Source organism: Lepidochelys kempii, chromosome 14, assembly GCF_965140285.1.
Source record: "Lepidochelys kempii isolate rLepKem1 chromosome 14, rLepKem1.hap1, whole genome shotgun sequence".
Lineage (NCBI taxonomy): Eukaryota > Metazoa > Chordata > Testudines > Cheloniidae > Lepidochelys > Lepidochelys kempii.
This window is the reverse complement of record NC_136393.1, coordinates 8,321,870-8,340,827: the sequence shown is the minus strand read 5'-3', so window position 1 is coordinate 8,340,827 and position 18,958 is coordinate 8,321,870. Positions and strand designations below refer to the sequence as shown.

Genomic DNA, 18,958 nt, shown 5'->3' with positions numbered 1-18,958 from the left:
CACTAGAAGGAGCACTACGGGTTGACGAAGGCAGGGAAATATTAGAGATAGATATTGCAGGTGGGAAAGTCCCAATTTTCTCGTTGGTGGCTTCCTGAGTTGCACGTTCAAATTCTCGGACTTCATCCATCGTCATGTCTTTAATGAGAAGAAAAGAAAGACAAATGGAAAGTTAGAACCACTTCAAAGATGATTTCAATAGCTCCATTGCAGTGATTGCCATCAAAATCTAAACCGAAGGGTGTATTCTCACCCCAGGGTGGGGATTCATGTATTGGAATTCTACTAGAGTTAATAGGAGCTCTGGCCAAAGTTTTCATAAGAGGTCACTGATTTTAGGTGCCTGGCTTGACACACCATTAGGCCTGATTTTTAGAGGTGCTGAGCACGCAGAGCATATTGAGTTCCCAGGCAGAAGAGAGTGCTTCATGTCTTTCAACAGGAGCTAGGTGTCTCAAATTGGGTATCCAAAAATGAAAGCACCCAGAATGAAGGGCCACTTTTGAAAATGTGGGCTTGTGGAGAAGGGTCTTCCCCACACAAAAGGCCTCATTCTCCACTGCTTTGAATTCCGTGAAGTTGTTTACACCTGTGGAATTATGAGATCAGAATTGGTAGCATTACACACCTCCTTTGCACAAGTGTAAATGATTGCACAAGGTGCAACGCAATGAAGAATCAGGCCCAAAGAATGCTTCCCTGTTACTAGAGAAAGCCTTCTCATGTGGAGGTGAGCAAATGTATCGGTCACATAGACACTACTGTACAAATCCACAAGAGGGCAGAGTAAGCCCAGAATAACGTGTTCCAAACAGCAATACAAACATTTTCTAATAAACTCCTAAGCCAGGTGTAACCCATCTAATTTTTCTGTACAAACTCAGAATTCAGGACAGGTTCAGCAAAAGTTAAGCAAATCTTTTTTCAAACCTTGCATTGCATTTGGAGTGTCATACAGGGGTTTATTGCTACAACTCAAAGCAAAATTCAGATGAGTTTCACTTTGAGTTTTTTTGAGTTCATTTGAAGGAATCTCAGCAAGAAACTCAGTGGATGTAAACCCACCAGAACCAGCACAGAAAACAGGCTCACACAGAGCTCCTGTAAACTGTAAACTGGCGGAGTTTGGCACAGCTCCAGTCCCCAGCACTATAACATATGTAGTCAGTAAGAAATATTTTTCAAGTACTGTAAAACTTCCTTATAAACATTCTGCAGGAGGTTATATTATAAGTGATGATAGATCCATGGGATGCATATTTAAAGAAAGCTCAGGAGAGGGGTTTGTTTGCATTGCTAAGATTTATGTCTATCTGACTGTTACTGGCCTCCTATGCTGCTCCACGCGAAGGGTATGCCCACACAGCAGCTGCGCGGTGTAATTCTTAGCTCACGTAGAAGTACATGTGCTAGCTTTGCCTGAGCTCTTGCGCTAAAAACAGCAAGTTGGTGGCTGTGACAGCGCGGGCGGTGGCTTGGGCTAGGTGCATAACACGATCCCGCCTGACCGCACAGGGTGTGTATTCAGGCAGCTGGCCAAAGCCACTGCCCATGCCGTTGTGGCCACACTTTTCTTTAGCGTCCTAGCTCAAGCAGAGCTAGCGCCTGTACAGCTACCCAAGCTGGGAACTATACCTCCCAGCTGCTGTGCAGACATACGCTCAACCGCACATTCACGACATGCCATGTGATACTCAAAACCCACACTGTGGAGGAGGAGAGAGGACAACTGTCCTCATAGCCATGTGAGGATGGAGCTATGGGGCTAAATACACGCTCTGGTATACCCAGGGATGTTGTAATAAAGTTTATTGTATTTCTGCAGTGGAGGGGATATAAGCTACGCTACTTCATTTTCTCCTTATGGTTGGATGCCATCTGGTTAAAATGAAAAAAACCACATACGAGCTATACACTGTGACCCCCTTATTTCAAGGTAACATAGTTGTGTGTATGTAGCCTTGACTGTAGAATGTTCCCTGATGCTGTTGTGTGAAACAGGCTTTATGCTGTACTGTAGAATCTATAAGATAATCAAAGTCCCCATTCAGTGCGAATTTGCCTGCTCCCCTCTGAACCGACTTTACTGGTCCAGGGGCTTTTTCAGTCTACAGGCAGCTCCTATTACTGGGAGTGGAGGATATTTTAGCCATATTCACCCCTGAGGTAAGTGGGTGAGGTAAGCGGATGAGCTCAAGGGAGCCCACCCATTTACACCAGGGATGAATTTGGCCCTGTTTTGCTGATTTACATTTTGCTTAACTTATGTTACATTGCAAGTAGTGTTTCTGCGCTTAGGGCCTGATCCAAAGCCCACTGAAGTTAATAGGTGTCCTTTCATTGACTTCAGTGTGCTTTGGATCAGGCCTTTAATAATGAAAAATAAAATAAAATATGGCTTCTGTATGGGGAGAGATATAGAGAAGAAGATTCCTCAATAACATGCCATCAGAGTGGAAGGCAGACCAATGAAAGTCCTACCATGCGCCCCTCCCAATATTGGCAATTTCAGAAGCAGAAGGGGAGCACTCACCCTGCCTGAACTTAATATTTGGTTTTTAGTCTATGCTTGCTTCAAATTCATGCCCATGCTAGGGTGACCAGATAGCAAGTGTGAAAAATTGGGGCGGGAGTGGGGGTAATAGGCACCTATATAAGACAAAGCCCTGAATATTGGTACTGTCCCTATAAAATCAGGACATCTGGTTGCCCTACCCCATGCTGATGTGCACTCAAGTAAAACTAATCCTGACCCAGAACTGCAAAGGACTCAGAAATACGTGACTCCATTCTGTCATTTTCTTTTTATTAATAAAGGCCAAATCCTGCCCTGATGATAGTGGCAGTTTTGCCTAAGTAAGGGCTGAATAAGGACCACAGGCTTTTTACCAAAAGCCCATAGGGCCAAATCCTGAGGTCTTTAGTCTGAGCCTGATTCTAATCTCGCTTACTGGTGTAGGCATCAGGAATAACTCTGAAAAAGTCAATGGGAATTCACCAGCTTAAATCTAGAGTTGCACCTGCGCAAATTTGGTGTAAGAATCAGGCCCTCACTGTTTACTGAGAGAAAGTCCTTCTGAAGTCATTGGAAGCTTTGATTGAATAATGACTGAGTTAGGACTTCAGGATATAGCCCTTAAGGACTAGCCCCGACATCGTTATTTGGGCAAAGCCGTCATTCACTCCCATGGGATTTTGGCCTGACTAGAGATGCCAGACATACCAACATTTTAAAACTGAAATGTCACTGTATCTCCTTTCAGGCTCCTAGTTTGTAGCTTATCAAGGGCAACACTGCAAATGATCTTGAAGACAAGTGAAAAACCCAGTTAGCCTTTTTCTCAGTGGTACAATTTCAGCAGCCCCACAGAACTTTTCCACTCCCCAGGTTCCTGGCTGTTTGACAAATGACACTTGAACACTGACATGGCTTTGAAACAATCAGAATAACTGGATGCCAAACCTGACATTGCTTGATCTTGCTTCTACTAAAATTCCTCTTTGTGTACCCAACAGAAGTTTGAGGATTTTGTTCTCCTGGAAGACGGGGAGTTATGAACCTGACCCTATCCTCTACTAGCTCAGTGGGAGTTTGGGATGCAAAAAATGCAGGATTACACTTTACTGGGAGTGATTCTGATTCCACTGAATGTCAAACCTCCCGTTAACTTCAGGAGCAGCAGGATCATGCTTAAAAAGGGCCATTCTTCTTTGAGTTGTGAGTTAGGCGAGGGTGGGCAATATGTTTTAAAAAACTACATACACTTGATTTTGCATGGCTCTCTATTTCATCCACAGTAGATGAATGTTGATTGCAAACTTTAATGTTGGTTTTTTCATGCATATTTTTCTCGAATTCTCGAACATCATCCATAGTCATATCTGCAAAAAGTTCAAAATGTTGGCATTTTCCATTAATTCACTGCAAACTTTAATAAAAAGGAAGGTGCGAGGGATAGATCGTCTTTCAGCAGAAACCAAAGAAGGTTAAAAAAAAAAAGCAGGGAGCCAACTACCTTTATGAAAGGTGACTCATAAAGGTAGTTAAACCAGCCAAGGAAGATGTAGGAAGGGAGTCATAGAACAGGGAGGAGTGGAAAATGTTTAGGAGTATCTATGTGAAGTGAGCTAGGCAAAAAGTGTTGGAGTGCAGGCTTTTCTACAGGAAAGATCTTCTAAAATGACTTTAGAGGATCCTCCAAACTAACTGACAGGTATTAAGAAATATAAGGATTTACTTACCTTTCTAGGAACTTTCTAAGATAATTCTATAGCATTATCTTTAATATTGCATGGTATGTTTCAAAATAAAAAGAAACCTTCATTGCTGAAGCATACAGCTGCAGTTTCAGAAGCTAGCATACAATCACCATGCTGAACGGTTTACCAGTCAATACCAGTAATAATTTTGTAGCCTCAGACCCTTGGAAAGATTATATAAGTCTGACAATTCAGGCTAGTCCTGAACATCAGGAAAAGATATAATTGTGTGGGTATGTTTGACATTGTTAGTATATAGCTATGAAATAAAATGGTATGGGATGGAATTGCAATACATGGAAAGTCTGTTAAACGTTTTCTGCCCAACTTGTATGATTTAAATTCTACTTTATTAGAGCACTATACTTTCATATTTCCATATGTACCATTTCCAATAAAGAGATGATCACTGAAGTTTAGACAGGAGTTACAGAGAATGTAGCAATTTACCACCCGGTCAGTAATTAACTTGAGTAGAAATTGGGTTTGGGCTCTTGCTGCTCAAATTTTTCTCAAGTGTTTTGTGTGTCATTTGGATTTATGACTTGCCATTTGTTATATTGTACGAGAGACTCTTCCTTCATTTAACAAGAGCATGCTTTTAAGGAGATGCATCACTTATGCTGTTATATCAGCGATAGAGTACAATACTTTATTACTAGTGGATCCTTTCTCAGTGAGAATGAAGGACTGCTTAGCACTGATCAAAATGAAACATATGGAATAACATTAAATGACCCATTCATTTAACCTACTCTTTTTCCTATTACCAGAAATGAAAAAGAAATTAATAAACAATGTAAATAGCATGCTAAAAAGCATTTTTGCCAAGCAAAGGATATGCTCTTTATTAGTAAAGTTTTGAGTTAACAATACAGTGAAGAAATTAGTTTTAATTCATGATAAAGCTAAATACATTTCAGTAAAATCAGTGATAACACACATTAATACTAGAGTCGGTAAAATCTGCTATTTTCCTTTTTAGTCGTTGAGTCTTATAAACAGTGGGCCAAATCCTCAGCTGGTATAAATTGGTGTAGCTCCACCAAACTCATTTGTCTCTTTTGAACTAATTTATACCATTTTAGGATGTAGCCCAAAGGTTTTAGCTTTAAAATTAACACGCGCATTGAAGGGACACTGTCAGTTTAAAATTTATATTTTTGAAAAACTTTTCCTTCCTTATGTTACTAGTAATAGTGAAAGAACTTTAAAAATTTAAATGTACTTTTTACCATATTATATGATTGTTTACTTGTGCATTTCACTCAGTTTGGTCAGTGAACCAGTCACTGTCCAGTCAATTTCACTTTCCGATTCTCATGCTTTAGTGCAATTCTGCAATACTTGGATTGCAAATAGTGCAGGGGAATATTTAAATTCTCCTCCAGGCTTATTTAATTTTTTTAAAATAAAACTTTCCTACTAATATCCTAGATTTTGGGCCTAACCTGCCTGACAGAGTCCCTTTAAAAACATACCCACATGGTATCATAAAAACTGGTACCAAAAGTGAAAACCTAAATGATAACCATGTACATTAATAATTCGCTTATTTGTGCAAACAGTCTTTTTTTGACAGGGTGGTTTTGGGGGTAGAGTACGGAAATATGTGGTTACATTTTTTCCCCTTGGTTTTTCTTTTTAAACTTTTGAGTATGTGCCTAAATGCTTTGCTGAACAGGAAGGGATTAGTCACATACTTAATGCACACACTTACACATTTACCTGAACAAGGGCACGTAAGCTGGTGTGTTTCGATTCCTATTGATAGAAACTCTCAGCGACAATCTCACCCCCATTCACCCACAACTGTGGGTGCAGCTGAACCAACATAAATACAAATTTTCCACTTGTAACTTCTGTTCTTCAAGTATGGTTTCTGATACGGATCCTGTACTAAGCCTGATTCTGGGGTCCTAATTTAGGCTTAAAGCTCCTTTTGAAGTCAAAAAGCCCACATCCTCAGTGGGTGTATACTGATGTTTTGCCATTAAAATTAATGGACTTATGCTGATTTACTCCAACTTGAGGACCTGGCCCAGGAAAGTTCTGGCTGTGTAAAAACTGCAAGATTGTTTTCTGTCGTGCACCAGTCTTTGAGCTTGTGCTAGAATGGCATGCTGTAGTTAAAACAACGCTAACCAGATTCTTTCTTTCTTTCTTTCTTTCTTGATAAATTTCAGAGAGCACAGAAACAGATGGGATGGCCTTAGTAGGGACCTAATCACTATATGGATTTGATCCTGTGCATACCAGCCCTGATCTTGGGGGAGGGATAGCTCCGTGGTTTGAGCATTGGCCTGCTAAACCCAGGGTTGTGAGTTCAATCCTTGAGGGAGCCATTTAGGGATCTGGGGCAAAAATTGGGGATTGGTCCTGCTTCAAGCAGGGGGTTAGACTAGATGACCTCCTGAGTTCCCTTCCAACCTTAACCTTCTATGATCCTGAAAAGCCCTTAAGCATATGAGTAATCCCACTGAAGTCAATGGGATTACTCATATGTGTAAAGCTAAGCATTTATTTGTTTTGCTGTATCAGGGCTAGAGAAGTCATTCAAAAAAATTACTGGACTGATCCCATATATGTGGGGTGACAGGGGGAGGGGATGGAGATATGTAGATCTGCAAAGGTAAAAGTACCGGAATAAGAGTTTAAAGCTAGATGTTTCCTTTCATCATATGGTGTAGCTCCATCTTCCACATCTCAGCAGTAGCTGAGATTAGACAGGAGATGGAATCTGAGTGCAGTGAGCTGAAAAAGTACACCATCCCATGCATTAGATAACTATAGTTTTGCCAATGGGAATTGGGTTTACCTAGTAACTAATAATCCACATGTGATTCAGGAACAATGAAGAGAGTTAAAAATGAATCCACAAGCTGCAGATTTAATTTGACAGTTAAGAGTGTCCGGTATGAAACTGCAGAAAAACCTGAGAGTCTCTGGATTAAGTTTAGAAGTGTGAGCAACAAGGGTGATGTTGTGGTGGGAGTCTGCTCTAGACCACCGGACCAGGGGGATGAGGTGGACAGGCTTTCTTCCAGCGTGAAGTTACTAGATCACAGGCCCTGGTTCTCATGGGAGACTTCAATCACCCTGATATCTGCTGGAAGAGCAATACAGCGGTGCACAGACAATCCAAGAAGTTTTTGGAAAGTGTAGGGGACAATTTCCTGGTGCGAGTGCTGGAGGAACCAACTAGGGGCAGAGCTTCTTGACCTACTGCTCACAAACCAGGAAGAATTAGTAGGGGAAGCAAAAGTGGATGGGAACCTGGGAGGCAGTGACCATGAGATGGTCAAGTTCAGGATCCTGACACAAGGAAGAAAGGAGAGGAGCAGAATATGGACCCTGGACTTCAGAAAAGCAGACTTTGACTCCCTCAGGGAACTGATGGGCAGGATCCCCTGGGAGAATAACATGAGGGGGAAAGGAGTCCAGGAGAGCTGGCTGTATTTTAAAGAATCTTTATTGAGAACAGGAACAAACCATCCTGATTTGTAAAAAGAATAGTAAATAAGGCAGGCGACCAGCTTGGCTTAACAGTGAAATTCTTGCTGATCTTAAACACAAAAAAGAAGCTTACGAGAAGTGGAAGATTGGACAAATGACCAGGGAGGAGTATAAAAATATTGCTCAGGCATGCAGGAGTGAAATCAGGAAGGCCAAATCACACCTGGAGTTGCAGCTAGCAAGAGATGTTAAGAGTAACAAGGAGGGTTCCTTCAGGTATGTTAGCAACAAGAAGAAAGTCAAGGAAAGTGTGGGCCCCTCACTGAAGGAGGGAGGCAACCTAGTGACAGAGGATGTGGAAAAAGCTAATGTACTCAATGCTTTTTTTGCCTCTGTCTTCACGAACAAGGTCAGCTCCCAGACTACTGCACTGGGCAGCACAGCATGGCGAGGAGGTGACCAGCCCTGTGTGGAGAAAGAAGTGGTTTGGGACTATTTAGAAAAGCTGGACGAGCACAAGTCCATGGGGCCGGATGCGCTGCATCCGAGAGTGCTGAAGGAGTTGGCAGGTGTGATTGCAGAGCCATTGGCCATTATCTTTGAAAACTCATGGCGATTGGGGGAGGTCCTGGACGACTGGAAAAAGGCTAATGTAGTGTCCATCTTTAAAAAAGGGAAGAAGGAGGATCTGGGGAACTACGGGCCAGTCAGCCTCACCTCACCAAGGAGCTTGGCTTGTTTAGCCTAACTAAAAGAAGGTTGAGGGGAGATATGATTGCTCTCTATAAATATATCAAAGGGATAAATACAAGAGAGGGAGAGGAATTATTTAAACTCAGTACCAGTGTGGACACAAGAACAAATGGATATAAACTGGTCATTGGGAAGTTTAGACTTGAAATTTGACAAAGGTTTCTAACCATCAGAGGAGTGAAGTTTTGGAATAGCCTTCCAAGGGAAGCAGTGGGGGCAAAAGACCTATCTGGCTTTAAGATTAGACTCGATAAGTTTATGGAGGAGATGGTATGATGGGATAACATGATTTTGGTGATTAATTGATCTTTAAATATTCATGGTAAATAGGCCCAGTGGCCTGTGATGGGATGTTAGATGGGGTGGGATCTGAGTTACTACTGAAAATTCTTTCCTGGGTATCTGGCTGGTGAATCTTGCCCATATGCTCAGGGTTTAGCTGATCGCCATATTTGGGGTCGGGAAGGAATTTTCCTCCAGGGCAGATTGGAAGAGGCCCTGGAGGTTTTTCGCCTTCCTCTGTAGCATGGGGCACGGGTCACTTGCTGGAGGATTCTCTGCTCCTTGAAGTCTTTAAACCACCGTTTGAGGACTTCAATAGCTCAGACATAGGTGAGAGGTTTTTTTCAGGAGTGGGGCCGGGGGGTGTGAGATTTTGTGGCCTGCGTTGTGCAGGTCGGACTAGATGATCATAATGGTCCCTTCTGACCTTAATATCTATGAAAACCTCAGTTCCTGGAAAAATCATGGAGCAGGTCCTCAAGGAATCAATTCTGAAGCACTTAGAGGAGAGGAAAGTGATCAGGAACAGTCAGCATGGATTCACCAAGGGCAAGTCATGCCTGACTAATTTAATTGACTTCTGTGATGAGATAACTGGCTCTGTGGATGAGGAGAAAGCAGTGGATGTGTTATTCCTTGACTTTAGCAAAGCTTTTGATACGGTCTCCCACAGTATTCTTGCCAGCGAGTTAAAGAAGTATGGGCTGGATGAATGGACTATAAGGTGGATAGAAAGCTGGCTAGATGTCGGGCTCGATGAGTAGTGATCAATGGCTCCATGTCTAGTTGGCAGCTGGTATCAAGCAGAGTGCCCCAAGGGTCGGTCCTGGGGCCGGTTTTGTTCAATATCTTCATTAATGACCTGGAGGATGGCATTGAGTGTACCCTCAGCAAGTTTGCAGATGACACTAAACTGGGAGGAGTGGTAGATACGCTGGAGGGTAGGGATAGGATACAGAGGGACCTAGACAAATTAGAGGATTGGACCAAAAGAAATCTGATGAGTTTCAACAAGGACAAGTGCAGAATCCTGCACTTAGGAGAGAAGAATCCCATGCATTGCTACAGACTAGAGCTCAAATGGCTAGGCAGCAGCTCTGCAGAAAAGGACCTAGGGGTTACTGTGGATGAGAAGCTGGATATGAGTCAACAGTGTGCCCTTGTTGCCAAGAAGGCCAATGGCATTTTGGGATGTATAAGTAGGAGCATTGCCAGCAGATCGAGGGATGTGATCATTCCCCTCTTATCGACATTGGTGAGGCCTCATCTGGAGTACTGTGTCCAGTTTTGGGCCCCACACTACAAGAAGGGTGTGGAAAAATTGGAAAGTGTCCAGCAGAGGGCAACAAAAATGATTAGGGGACTGGAACACATGACTGAGAAGAGGCTGAGGGAACTGGGATTGTTTAGTCTGCCGAAGAGAAGAATGAGGGGGGGATTTGATAGTTGCTTTCAACTACCGGAAAGAGGGTTCCAAAGAGGATGGAGCTAGACTGTTCTTGGTGGTGGCAGATGACAGAACAAGGAGTAATGGTCTCAAGTTGCACTAGGGGAGGTTTAGGTTGGATATTAGGAAAATCTTTTTCACTAGGAGAGTGATGAAGCACTGAAATGCGTTACCTAGGGAGGTGGTGGAATCTCCTTCCTTTGAGGTTTTTAAGGTCAGGCTTGAGAAAGTTGGGGATGATTTAGTTGGGAATTGGTCCTGCTTTGAGCAGGGAGTTGGACTAGATGATCTCCTGAGGTCCCTTCCAACCCTGATATTCTTTGATTCTATATTCCAGAGACAGGTGTGTTCTGTACAAAGAATGATGAGTCAGGATCTGGCTAGCTATCACTGCATTTTAATGGCCCATCACCTCAGTATCCCTGTAGCACCTGGAAATGATGGGTGCTAATTCTGGCTCAGACGCTGACTCTCCCTGTGGTCAGCTCACTTAACCTCTCTCTCTTTGTTGTCTGATCTGCAAAATGCAGATAATAGTACTTATTTCATAGTCCGTTAGGAGGATTAATGTTTGCCTTGAAGATTATAAACCCTAAGCGGTATTATCCAAGTCCTTCTGAAACTTGTTGCTCTCTTCTGTTGTATTTACTGATTCCCTCCTTTATTTTGGGGTGCTTTCTTCTTTTGTGTCTCTAATATATAAGTGAGCACAATTTATCTTAATTATGATCTTCGTGGCAATCTGCTTGTCTCCTTCCTCTCCCTCCTGAATTGTCTTCTCTTGTCCTCTTTATTAGGCCCCCAAGATATTGTGACTCAGATATCTCCCTGCTTATTGCATACATTTGACTTCATATATTACTCTTGTGTGTGGTATTTTATCAAGCATTTTCTTGATGTCCAAGTAAATCACAGCCTCCCACTGATATTTCTTTGTGTCACTCTTCAGTGAATACCATCCAATTTGTTAGGCCTGACCTTTGTGTGAATTCAGTCTGCTCTATTTTTATTCAAACTCTATTGCTTCAAGTTTTCTTCTGCTCCTTCTTTGGTTAGTGCATCAAGTCATGCAGAAAGATCAATTAGGGCTTATGAAAGGCAAATTGAACTCCAGTGTTATGGAAATTGTTAAATCTTATAAGAAACATGAACACAAATGGACTAGTTCAAAGAAATAAATGAAAGACTAGAATTTGGAAAACACCTAAAGTGAACCCAGTGGAAAATATCTCACTTTCTAAGTCGGGGTGGGCAAACTTTTTGGCCTGAGGGCCACATTGGGGTTCTGAAACTGTATGGAGGGCTGGGTAGGGAAGGCTGTGCCCCCCCCAAACAGCCTGGTCCCTGCCCCCTATCCATCCCCTCCCACTTCCTGCCCCCTGACTGCCCCCCTCAGAACCCCTGACCCATCCAACACCCCTGCTCCTTGCCCCTGACCGCCCCCTCCCGGGACCCCCCGCCCCTAACCACCCTCCCGGGACCCCACCTGCTATCCAAACCCCTCTGCTCCCGTCCTCTGACTGCCCTGACCCCTATCCACATCCCTGCCCCCTGACAGGCCCCCCGGGACTCCCATGCCTATCCAACTCCCCCCATTCCCCATCCCCTGACCCCCCCCGAACCTTCACCCCATCCAACTGCCCCCTGCTCCCTGTCCCCTGACTGCCCCCTGGGACCCCCTGCCAACTTATTCAAACCCCCCAGTCCCCACCCCCTTACCATGCTGCTCAGAGCAGCAGGACTGGCAGCCCCGCCGCCCGGCCGGAGCCAGCCCCGCCACCACGCTACCTGGCAGGAGCTCGCAGCCCCGCCGCCCAGAGCGCGGGTGGCATGGTGAGCTGAGGCTGCAGGGGAGCGGGACAGCAAGGGAGGGGCCAGGAGCTAGCCACCCTGGCCGGGAACTTAAGGGCTGAGCAGGATGATCCCGTGGGCAGGGCCGGCTCCAGGCACCAGTGTTCCAAGCAGGAGCTTGGGGAGCCAGTTAGAAAGGGGCGGCAGAGTTTCCGCAGCGGGGGCAATTCGGCGGCAGCTCCTCCCTTTTGCCGTCCATGATGGCAGCTTTTTTCACTGCTTGGGGTGGCAAAAACTGTAGAGCCGGCCCTGCCCGTGGGCCGCAGTTTGCCCACCTATGTTCTAAGCTGTTCTTCTCCTCTTCAGAAACAAGTAGCATAGGTATGTTCTCGGCAAGGCAAAAAGAACTAGTATATATAAAAGGTCTTTGTTCTGATGGATGCATACTAGTACTTCCCATTGACATAGTGGGAGATAAAGAGTAAGCATCAGAGCACCACAGTATAGGTAAGAAATGAGAAAAAGCAGATGTGTATGTTATTGTCAGATCTACAGTACAATAAGCAAATTGGTACATTGTCTTGTTTTCAGCACAGCTGCAATGGTTGATTAATTTTGAGTCCGTTCTCTCTTCTTAACAATGTACAAGAACGTGAATTTATTGACTGAAAAACAATTAACTTGAAAATTTAGACTCAGTGCTATAGAATACCATCATAGTTATAAATATGGATTTAGCCAGCACTTTTCATTGAGATGCATGGTTCTTTATTTCCATACACGCTTTGCCAGAAAACTATAAAATGAGATCTGAAAAGAAACGTAAAGGTGCAGGCATGAAAATTCAGAGGATGGCAAGACTCGAGATTTTAGTTAGCTCTGAATCCTCATTTGGAACAAAAGTAATAAGAAGCAAATTCTGTGTCCCATTGTGAATTCATACTAGAAAATTTGATTTTGTTCATTTTATTCTGCTTTGTAAATGTAATTAGCTAAATTAATCCGTAGTGTGACACAGCTGAATCCAGCAAATTTACACCAAGGATTAATTTGGTCCAACTTTTTAAAATTATGGTTTTACCAGTTTTTCACTCCTCTACTTTTCAGCTAAACAGGACTCTCTTGTGTAATTTACATTTAACTGGTATTTGTTAGCTTGGATTTCTTGTTGTGCAGTGGGGACCCTGTGGGCACATGTGCTGTGGAGGGTGGGAGTAGAGGAAAGGGACACAGGCCTCCCTGGCCAAAGATGATTAGGGAAGATCTAAAAGTGAAGGACCTCAACACCTACAGCAGCCGGTAACCCAGGCAAACTATGACCTTGAAGCATTGCAGGGATAAGATCTTCATTAGCATGTACTCTTCTGGACTCATCCTCCAATGCATAGACTCATATCTGTCAAGTAAATCTTATTTCTCAAGCAGGCATGTTCTGTGGCTTCAGGGAGGGAAATCTTACTCCTTTTCATGAATAGGTTCTATTGATTCCCTTGTACAGTACTTCAGATTGATAGTCTACCAAAGCCCATTTCACACTGTTGTCATTTTTTGAAGATCAAGACACTGATCATATTTTGCAATCTTCTGCCTCACTAGAGATATCTTTTTGATGTAAAAATTTATATTCTTCTCCTTGGCAACTGAACAGTCAGACTATGCCCCTTTTGCGCTGGTGTAAGACTGTACAGTGGAGCTAACAACACATAATGTGGAAACAAGGACTATCCAAAGCATAGGTGGACTCTTCTGAAGTAGTTCTCCTGGCATAAAGTAAATCACCCAGAAACGGTGCATTACACACTGGCTAAAGTGTTTCTCTGAAGCTGATTCCCATATAAATGAATCCATTCACATTCTCTTATGTGAGAGCAGAGGAACTCCTCAGTCTCTATTTGCAATTTGTGCTGAAGATCATCACCATCCAAAACACTGACAGATATAACTATGTGGTCATGCATCTTGGATATTCTTCTTGAGCAACCCTGTCTGATTGCACAAAAAATTTCCATAGAAATGCCCTCATAGTGTATGAACAAAAATGAAAAGCAAGGAACTGAAAATAATGATGTAATTTTTGTTTAATTGTCTACATTGAGCCAAACATATAAAAATACAACACAAGTGTTTCAGCAGTGTCTTCCCTGATCTGCTTGTGTAAATCAAGTATTTGTGATTAGGGCCTACTGCATAAACAGCGCTACACATTTTAAGCAAGAGTCCAAGCTACCGAAGGAACAACAAAATATGCATTAAGTTGCTTGTTACTAGCAATCAACACTATCTATCTATATCTATCTATCTAAACAGGAAACAAGATAAAACAGGAGATAGGATAAAAGCATCACATGGGATCACTATAAAACATAGCTTAAGGAAATGAAGGAGTATGAATTTCATTAGAAAAGAAACTTGAAAGTTAGAGATAAGCTAAACTAATATTGGGTTATTTTCATTTGTAGCTAGGGGACACTGTCTGAACACAGACACTGTGTCTTTTACAAAACTTATGGACACTGATGATGGCATAAGGATTTGTGGAGGTGTGGGACATATACCATATGAAGAAATAAAGCTTGTTCTCATTTGAATTAAAGATGCAGAATCCTCTTACTAGTTTATGAGTGTCCCTAAATTAAAAAACACAAAGGAAAAAATAAAAGATCCATTTCCAGTCTGCCAGTATTTTTATGGCCTCTATACCACAGCACATATTTCCTCGTGCTTTATCAAATCTGTACAATAAAATAAATTGTGATTTTAAAAGGAAATTCTTCTCTAATTTCTAATAATCAGTAGCCCAGATTATGGCCAGATCTTTATCTGGTGTAAATTGGTATACTTTCTCTGAAGTCAAAATAGCTATCCCACTTCACACAAACTGAAGATTTTTGTTTGGACTTCTAGGTAACAGAATATTTCTGAGCGCTGAAGAGAGATAAACATCATGTCTACACTATTGAGATTATACTGGCATAGCTATGCCTGCATAGCCCCATGGTTTACATGCAGCCTGCGCTGACAGAAAGTTAGGAACACCACCTCCCCAAATGAAGTTAGGGCTTGTTTACACTTGAAATGCTACAGTACCACAGCTGAATTGCTGCAGCTACACAGCTGTAGTGCTTCAATGTAGACACCAGCTATGCTGACGGGAAGGGTACTCCCATCGGTGTAAATAATCCACCTCCCCAAGAGGCTGTAGCTAGGTTGAATTCTTCCATCAACCTAGTGCTGTCTACACTGGGGGTTAGGTCGGCTTAATTGCACTGCTCAGAGGTGTGAATTTTTCACACTCCTGAGGAAAGTAATTATGCTAACTTAATTTTCTAGTGTAGACCAGAGGCAGGTCTACACTACAAACTTTCATTGGCACAGCTGCACCAGTGTCACTGTAGCACGTCTGATACAGATGCTCTCAGCTAACGGGAGAGAGCTCTCCTGTTGGCTTAATAACTCCACTTCTATGAGTGGTCGTAGGTACGTTGGCAGGAGAAGCTCTCTTGCTGACATAGTGCTGTCTACGTGGGGGGTTAAGGTCACTATAATTTTTTCAACACCCCTGAGCGACACACTTACATTGAAGTAAGTATGTAGTGTAGACCAAGCCCAGGTCTTAGCTATGTTGACAGAGGTCCTTTTCCATTGACATAGCTGCGTCTACAACGGGGCACATCTGTGCTGATCGGGGTGTGGGTTTTTTCACATGCCTGACTGACGTAGCTGTGCTTTTCAGTGTGGACCAGGCCTTAGAATCGCTAAAGATTGTTCATGAAAAGTTTAAGGCAGTATTCCCTTGAACCTCAAGGTGGTTCTATCTATCTTTGTCTCTTTTAAATACATTTCTAAATTGCAATTCTATATTACAGGAATGTTTTAGAAATTGATCTATAATATCTGGGATAATGCATACCCTTTATTGAAATAGTATGTATATGGCACAATACCTGTGTGTTTATTGTGCAATAAAATGTCATAAACTATTTTGATGTTGAAATTACTCTGTAAAATTCAAAGTGCCTATTCCTATAGCTGAAGCATGGATTCCGTGGGAGTTGTGTATGCAGCCACTGTTGAATCAGAGCACGTGGGTTTTCAATTGGAGCTATTATATTTATTTGTTTTTCAAACAGGAACTTTTAGTTCTGGTTTTTATTACATTTTATATTAACAGTTTAAAACCCGTCCTGAAAAGTTGAAATTGTGTTAGAAATAACATGGGCCAAAAGCTTGGAGGTTGGAGATGACTGCACATTAGTGCTATGAAAGCAGCATTAATATTGGCTTGTATTCAAACCTATGCACTGTCTTTCATGTAGATTATTCTTGACAGGGGCAGCACTAAACTGTTGAAGATGTGGAGTGTCTGGATCTGGGGCATATGCTCTAAAATACATGGACCATACACCCTGGTCCCACCTTCTGGATGCACCTTCCCCACCAGTGGCTATTGTGGCATAAACTTACATGTAGAGTGAGGGGTGAAATAAGGCCCTATGTATTTTGGGCCTCATCTAAAGTCCATTAAAGCCAATAGGAGTCTTTCATTTATTTCAATGGGTTTTCCATCAGGTCCTTTCTAAGGCTATTTTGTAAGTTAATTTTGTGAAGATGACTTACCATACCACTCATCAACCCATGCAAAAGCCTGTCGGTGTCCAATCATTAATATATCTCTGACCACCTGTGAAATAAGAAAAAAAGGTTAAAAGTATCTTGTGTAGTAAAACATTATAGAAAATAAACTATAGGAACATCATGGTCTCTCTACAGGGTGGAAGGACATAAACACTCTGAACTTTGAGACTCTACACTGATCTATGGTGACATACACAAGAAGGGGACATTTGGGAGCTGAACAACCAATATATTAATATTTGGGCAAGCAGACTGGAACTCCTTTCCCTTCTATCTTAAAATGGAACCTGTTAGTTCTTTTCACATACAAGAGGTCAATAACCTTCCAAAATTCTACCAATGTCTGGACATTAAAATACTTGGAGAAGACCATTTGATAATTGTATCATTAATGAATTAATATTTGGACAAGTAGAATGGATAACTTTCCCACCACTTGTGAAAGCTGTAGGATAACCTGGATGTTGTTATTCTGTGAAGGTTACTCATTTCTAATTACAGATTTTAAAAAAATCTTTGAAGAAAAATATAATATACAAAACTTTGGCAGGAGAATATATAGAAAATCCTATCCAAAAAGCATGAGTCAAAACCTTTATGAAAAATTCAGGCATTTTTTAATAAAAAAGGGATTGAATTCTGAGGGCTTTGCAGAATAGGAGAAGTGTTTGCAACTGTGACTTTATCATCTTGGAGCTCTGTACATGCCCTGAGATATCTGGTTTTAGAAGAAGGAACCACACATCCAGTGAAAATGAACAATAATATACACTTGAGAGCCAAGCATGCTAAACTTCAGGAAATCAGATGAATGTGCAAAAGGCATCAGAACTATTGCAGTAAGTCCAACTTAGTTGTCTAGAAACTCTCGTTCAGTGATAGCTTAATATTACGCTAACGGTCCAATTCTGATCTCATTTACACTGGTTTCTTGCTGGTGTAGCTCTTGTGACTTCAGAGGAGACACTCTTGATTTACATCAGTGAGACTGAGGTTAGAATTAGACTCTAAATCAAAGGAGTGGGTTGAGACTGCCACGGTTTTTGTTTTTAGTATTTTGAGATTGGCAGATTAGCATAATGAGAATTAATAAGCTTTTACTGCATCCAGATAGATAGCCATTAAAGCCAATAGAGCTATCAAACTGAAGTAACTGTTTGGCTTCACATTCTGCTCTCACTTTCAGTACACTGGGAGTAACTACACTGATGTCAATGGTGTAAAATCAGAGTGAGTGAGGTCAGAGTCAGACCCACAGTGTTTGTTTAATTGTGGTAAAATTAAATGAACTGCTGATAAAGTGCAATACAGACTTTAAAAGCTTCAAGTAATGAAATCACAGGGGAAAAAATATTTCAGTCTAGAAACATTGTATTGTATTCATCTAACAGCTCACAATTGTCACAATAAAGCTGTTGTCATTGGCACAAATATTATTTTACCAGCAGTGGAGGTCTCTTGGGCAAGGATGTTGTTAATTCTGCCCACATAAGGATCACAGCACTGGAAACGTTATTGCTGGCTGTACTCAGAGATGGGCGAAAAACTAAGCCTTGGATCTGAGTAACTCGAGCCTTTGGGGAAGTTTGTATCCAGAGATTAATTTTGCAGCTGGGCCTCTTCTCTTTAATTGACACATGAAAACCCCAGATCGAATCACCCTTGAATGTTAAGGAGGTTTGGAACCAGATCTAAACCTGAACTTCCTGGCTCAGCCCATCTCTAGTCCTATTCATGTGCAGGTCAGGATAATGCTCTAGTTCCACTTGTGCTCTAGCCCTACTCCTGTGCAAGATAACAGCATATAGGCATTCACTGACCTTATGTACAAATTGTTCTACTCTAGTTTGAAGTCCCCAGACTTCAAATTTCACAGTCACCAGTTTGTAGGAGCACATGATCGGCTGGTGTGTCTCCCTCCAGCCTTCTTTTAATAGGCCTCTCCCCGTCTTCTCTGACTTGAAATGTTTAGGATCCTGCAAAGCAAGGAGAACCACGACTGAAAAACCTTGGCTGAAAAGTCCCCATTTGCTAGCTTGTTAATGTGTCTGTTTTAAGGCTAATAAACACTAAGGGTATGTCTACACTACCCGCCAGACCGGCGGGCAGCGATCGATCCAGCGGGGATCGATTTATCGTGTCTTGTCTAGATGTGATAAATCGACCCCCGAGCGCTCTCCCGTCGACTCCTGTACTTCACTGCTGCGAGAGGCGCAGGCAGAGTCGATGGGGGAGCGGCAGCAGTCGACTCACCGCGGCAAAGTCACCACAGTAAGTCTATCTAAGTAAGTTGACTTCAGTTATGTTATTCACGTAGCTGAAGTTGCGTAACTT

General features: G+C 42.3%; 1 protein-coding gene across 1 annotated transcript in view; it reads right to left on the bottom strand.

Annotated features, from left to right (window-relative positions):
• Positions 1–46: 46 nt before the first annotated feature.
• PITPNC1 (phosphatidylinositol transfer protein cytoplasmic 1) overlaps positions 47–18,958 on the bottom strand; it is a 200,999-nt gene continuing 182,087 nt past the window's right edge. Inside the window, exons 8-11 of the mRNA XM_078848644.1 lie at positions 18,445–18,600; positions 16,607–16,670; positions 3,764–3,882; positions 47–138 (exon numbers count right to left, since the gene is read on the bottom strand). Of these exons, the coding sequence (XP_078704770.1) occupies positions 133–138; positions 3,764–3,882; positions 16,607–16,670; positions 18,445–18,600 (345 nt within the window). The 3' untranslated portion in view covers positions 47–132. The remainder of the gene's footprint in view (positions 139–3,763; positions 3,883–16,606; positions 16,671–18,444; positions 18,601–18,958) is intronic.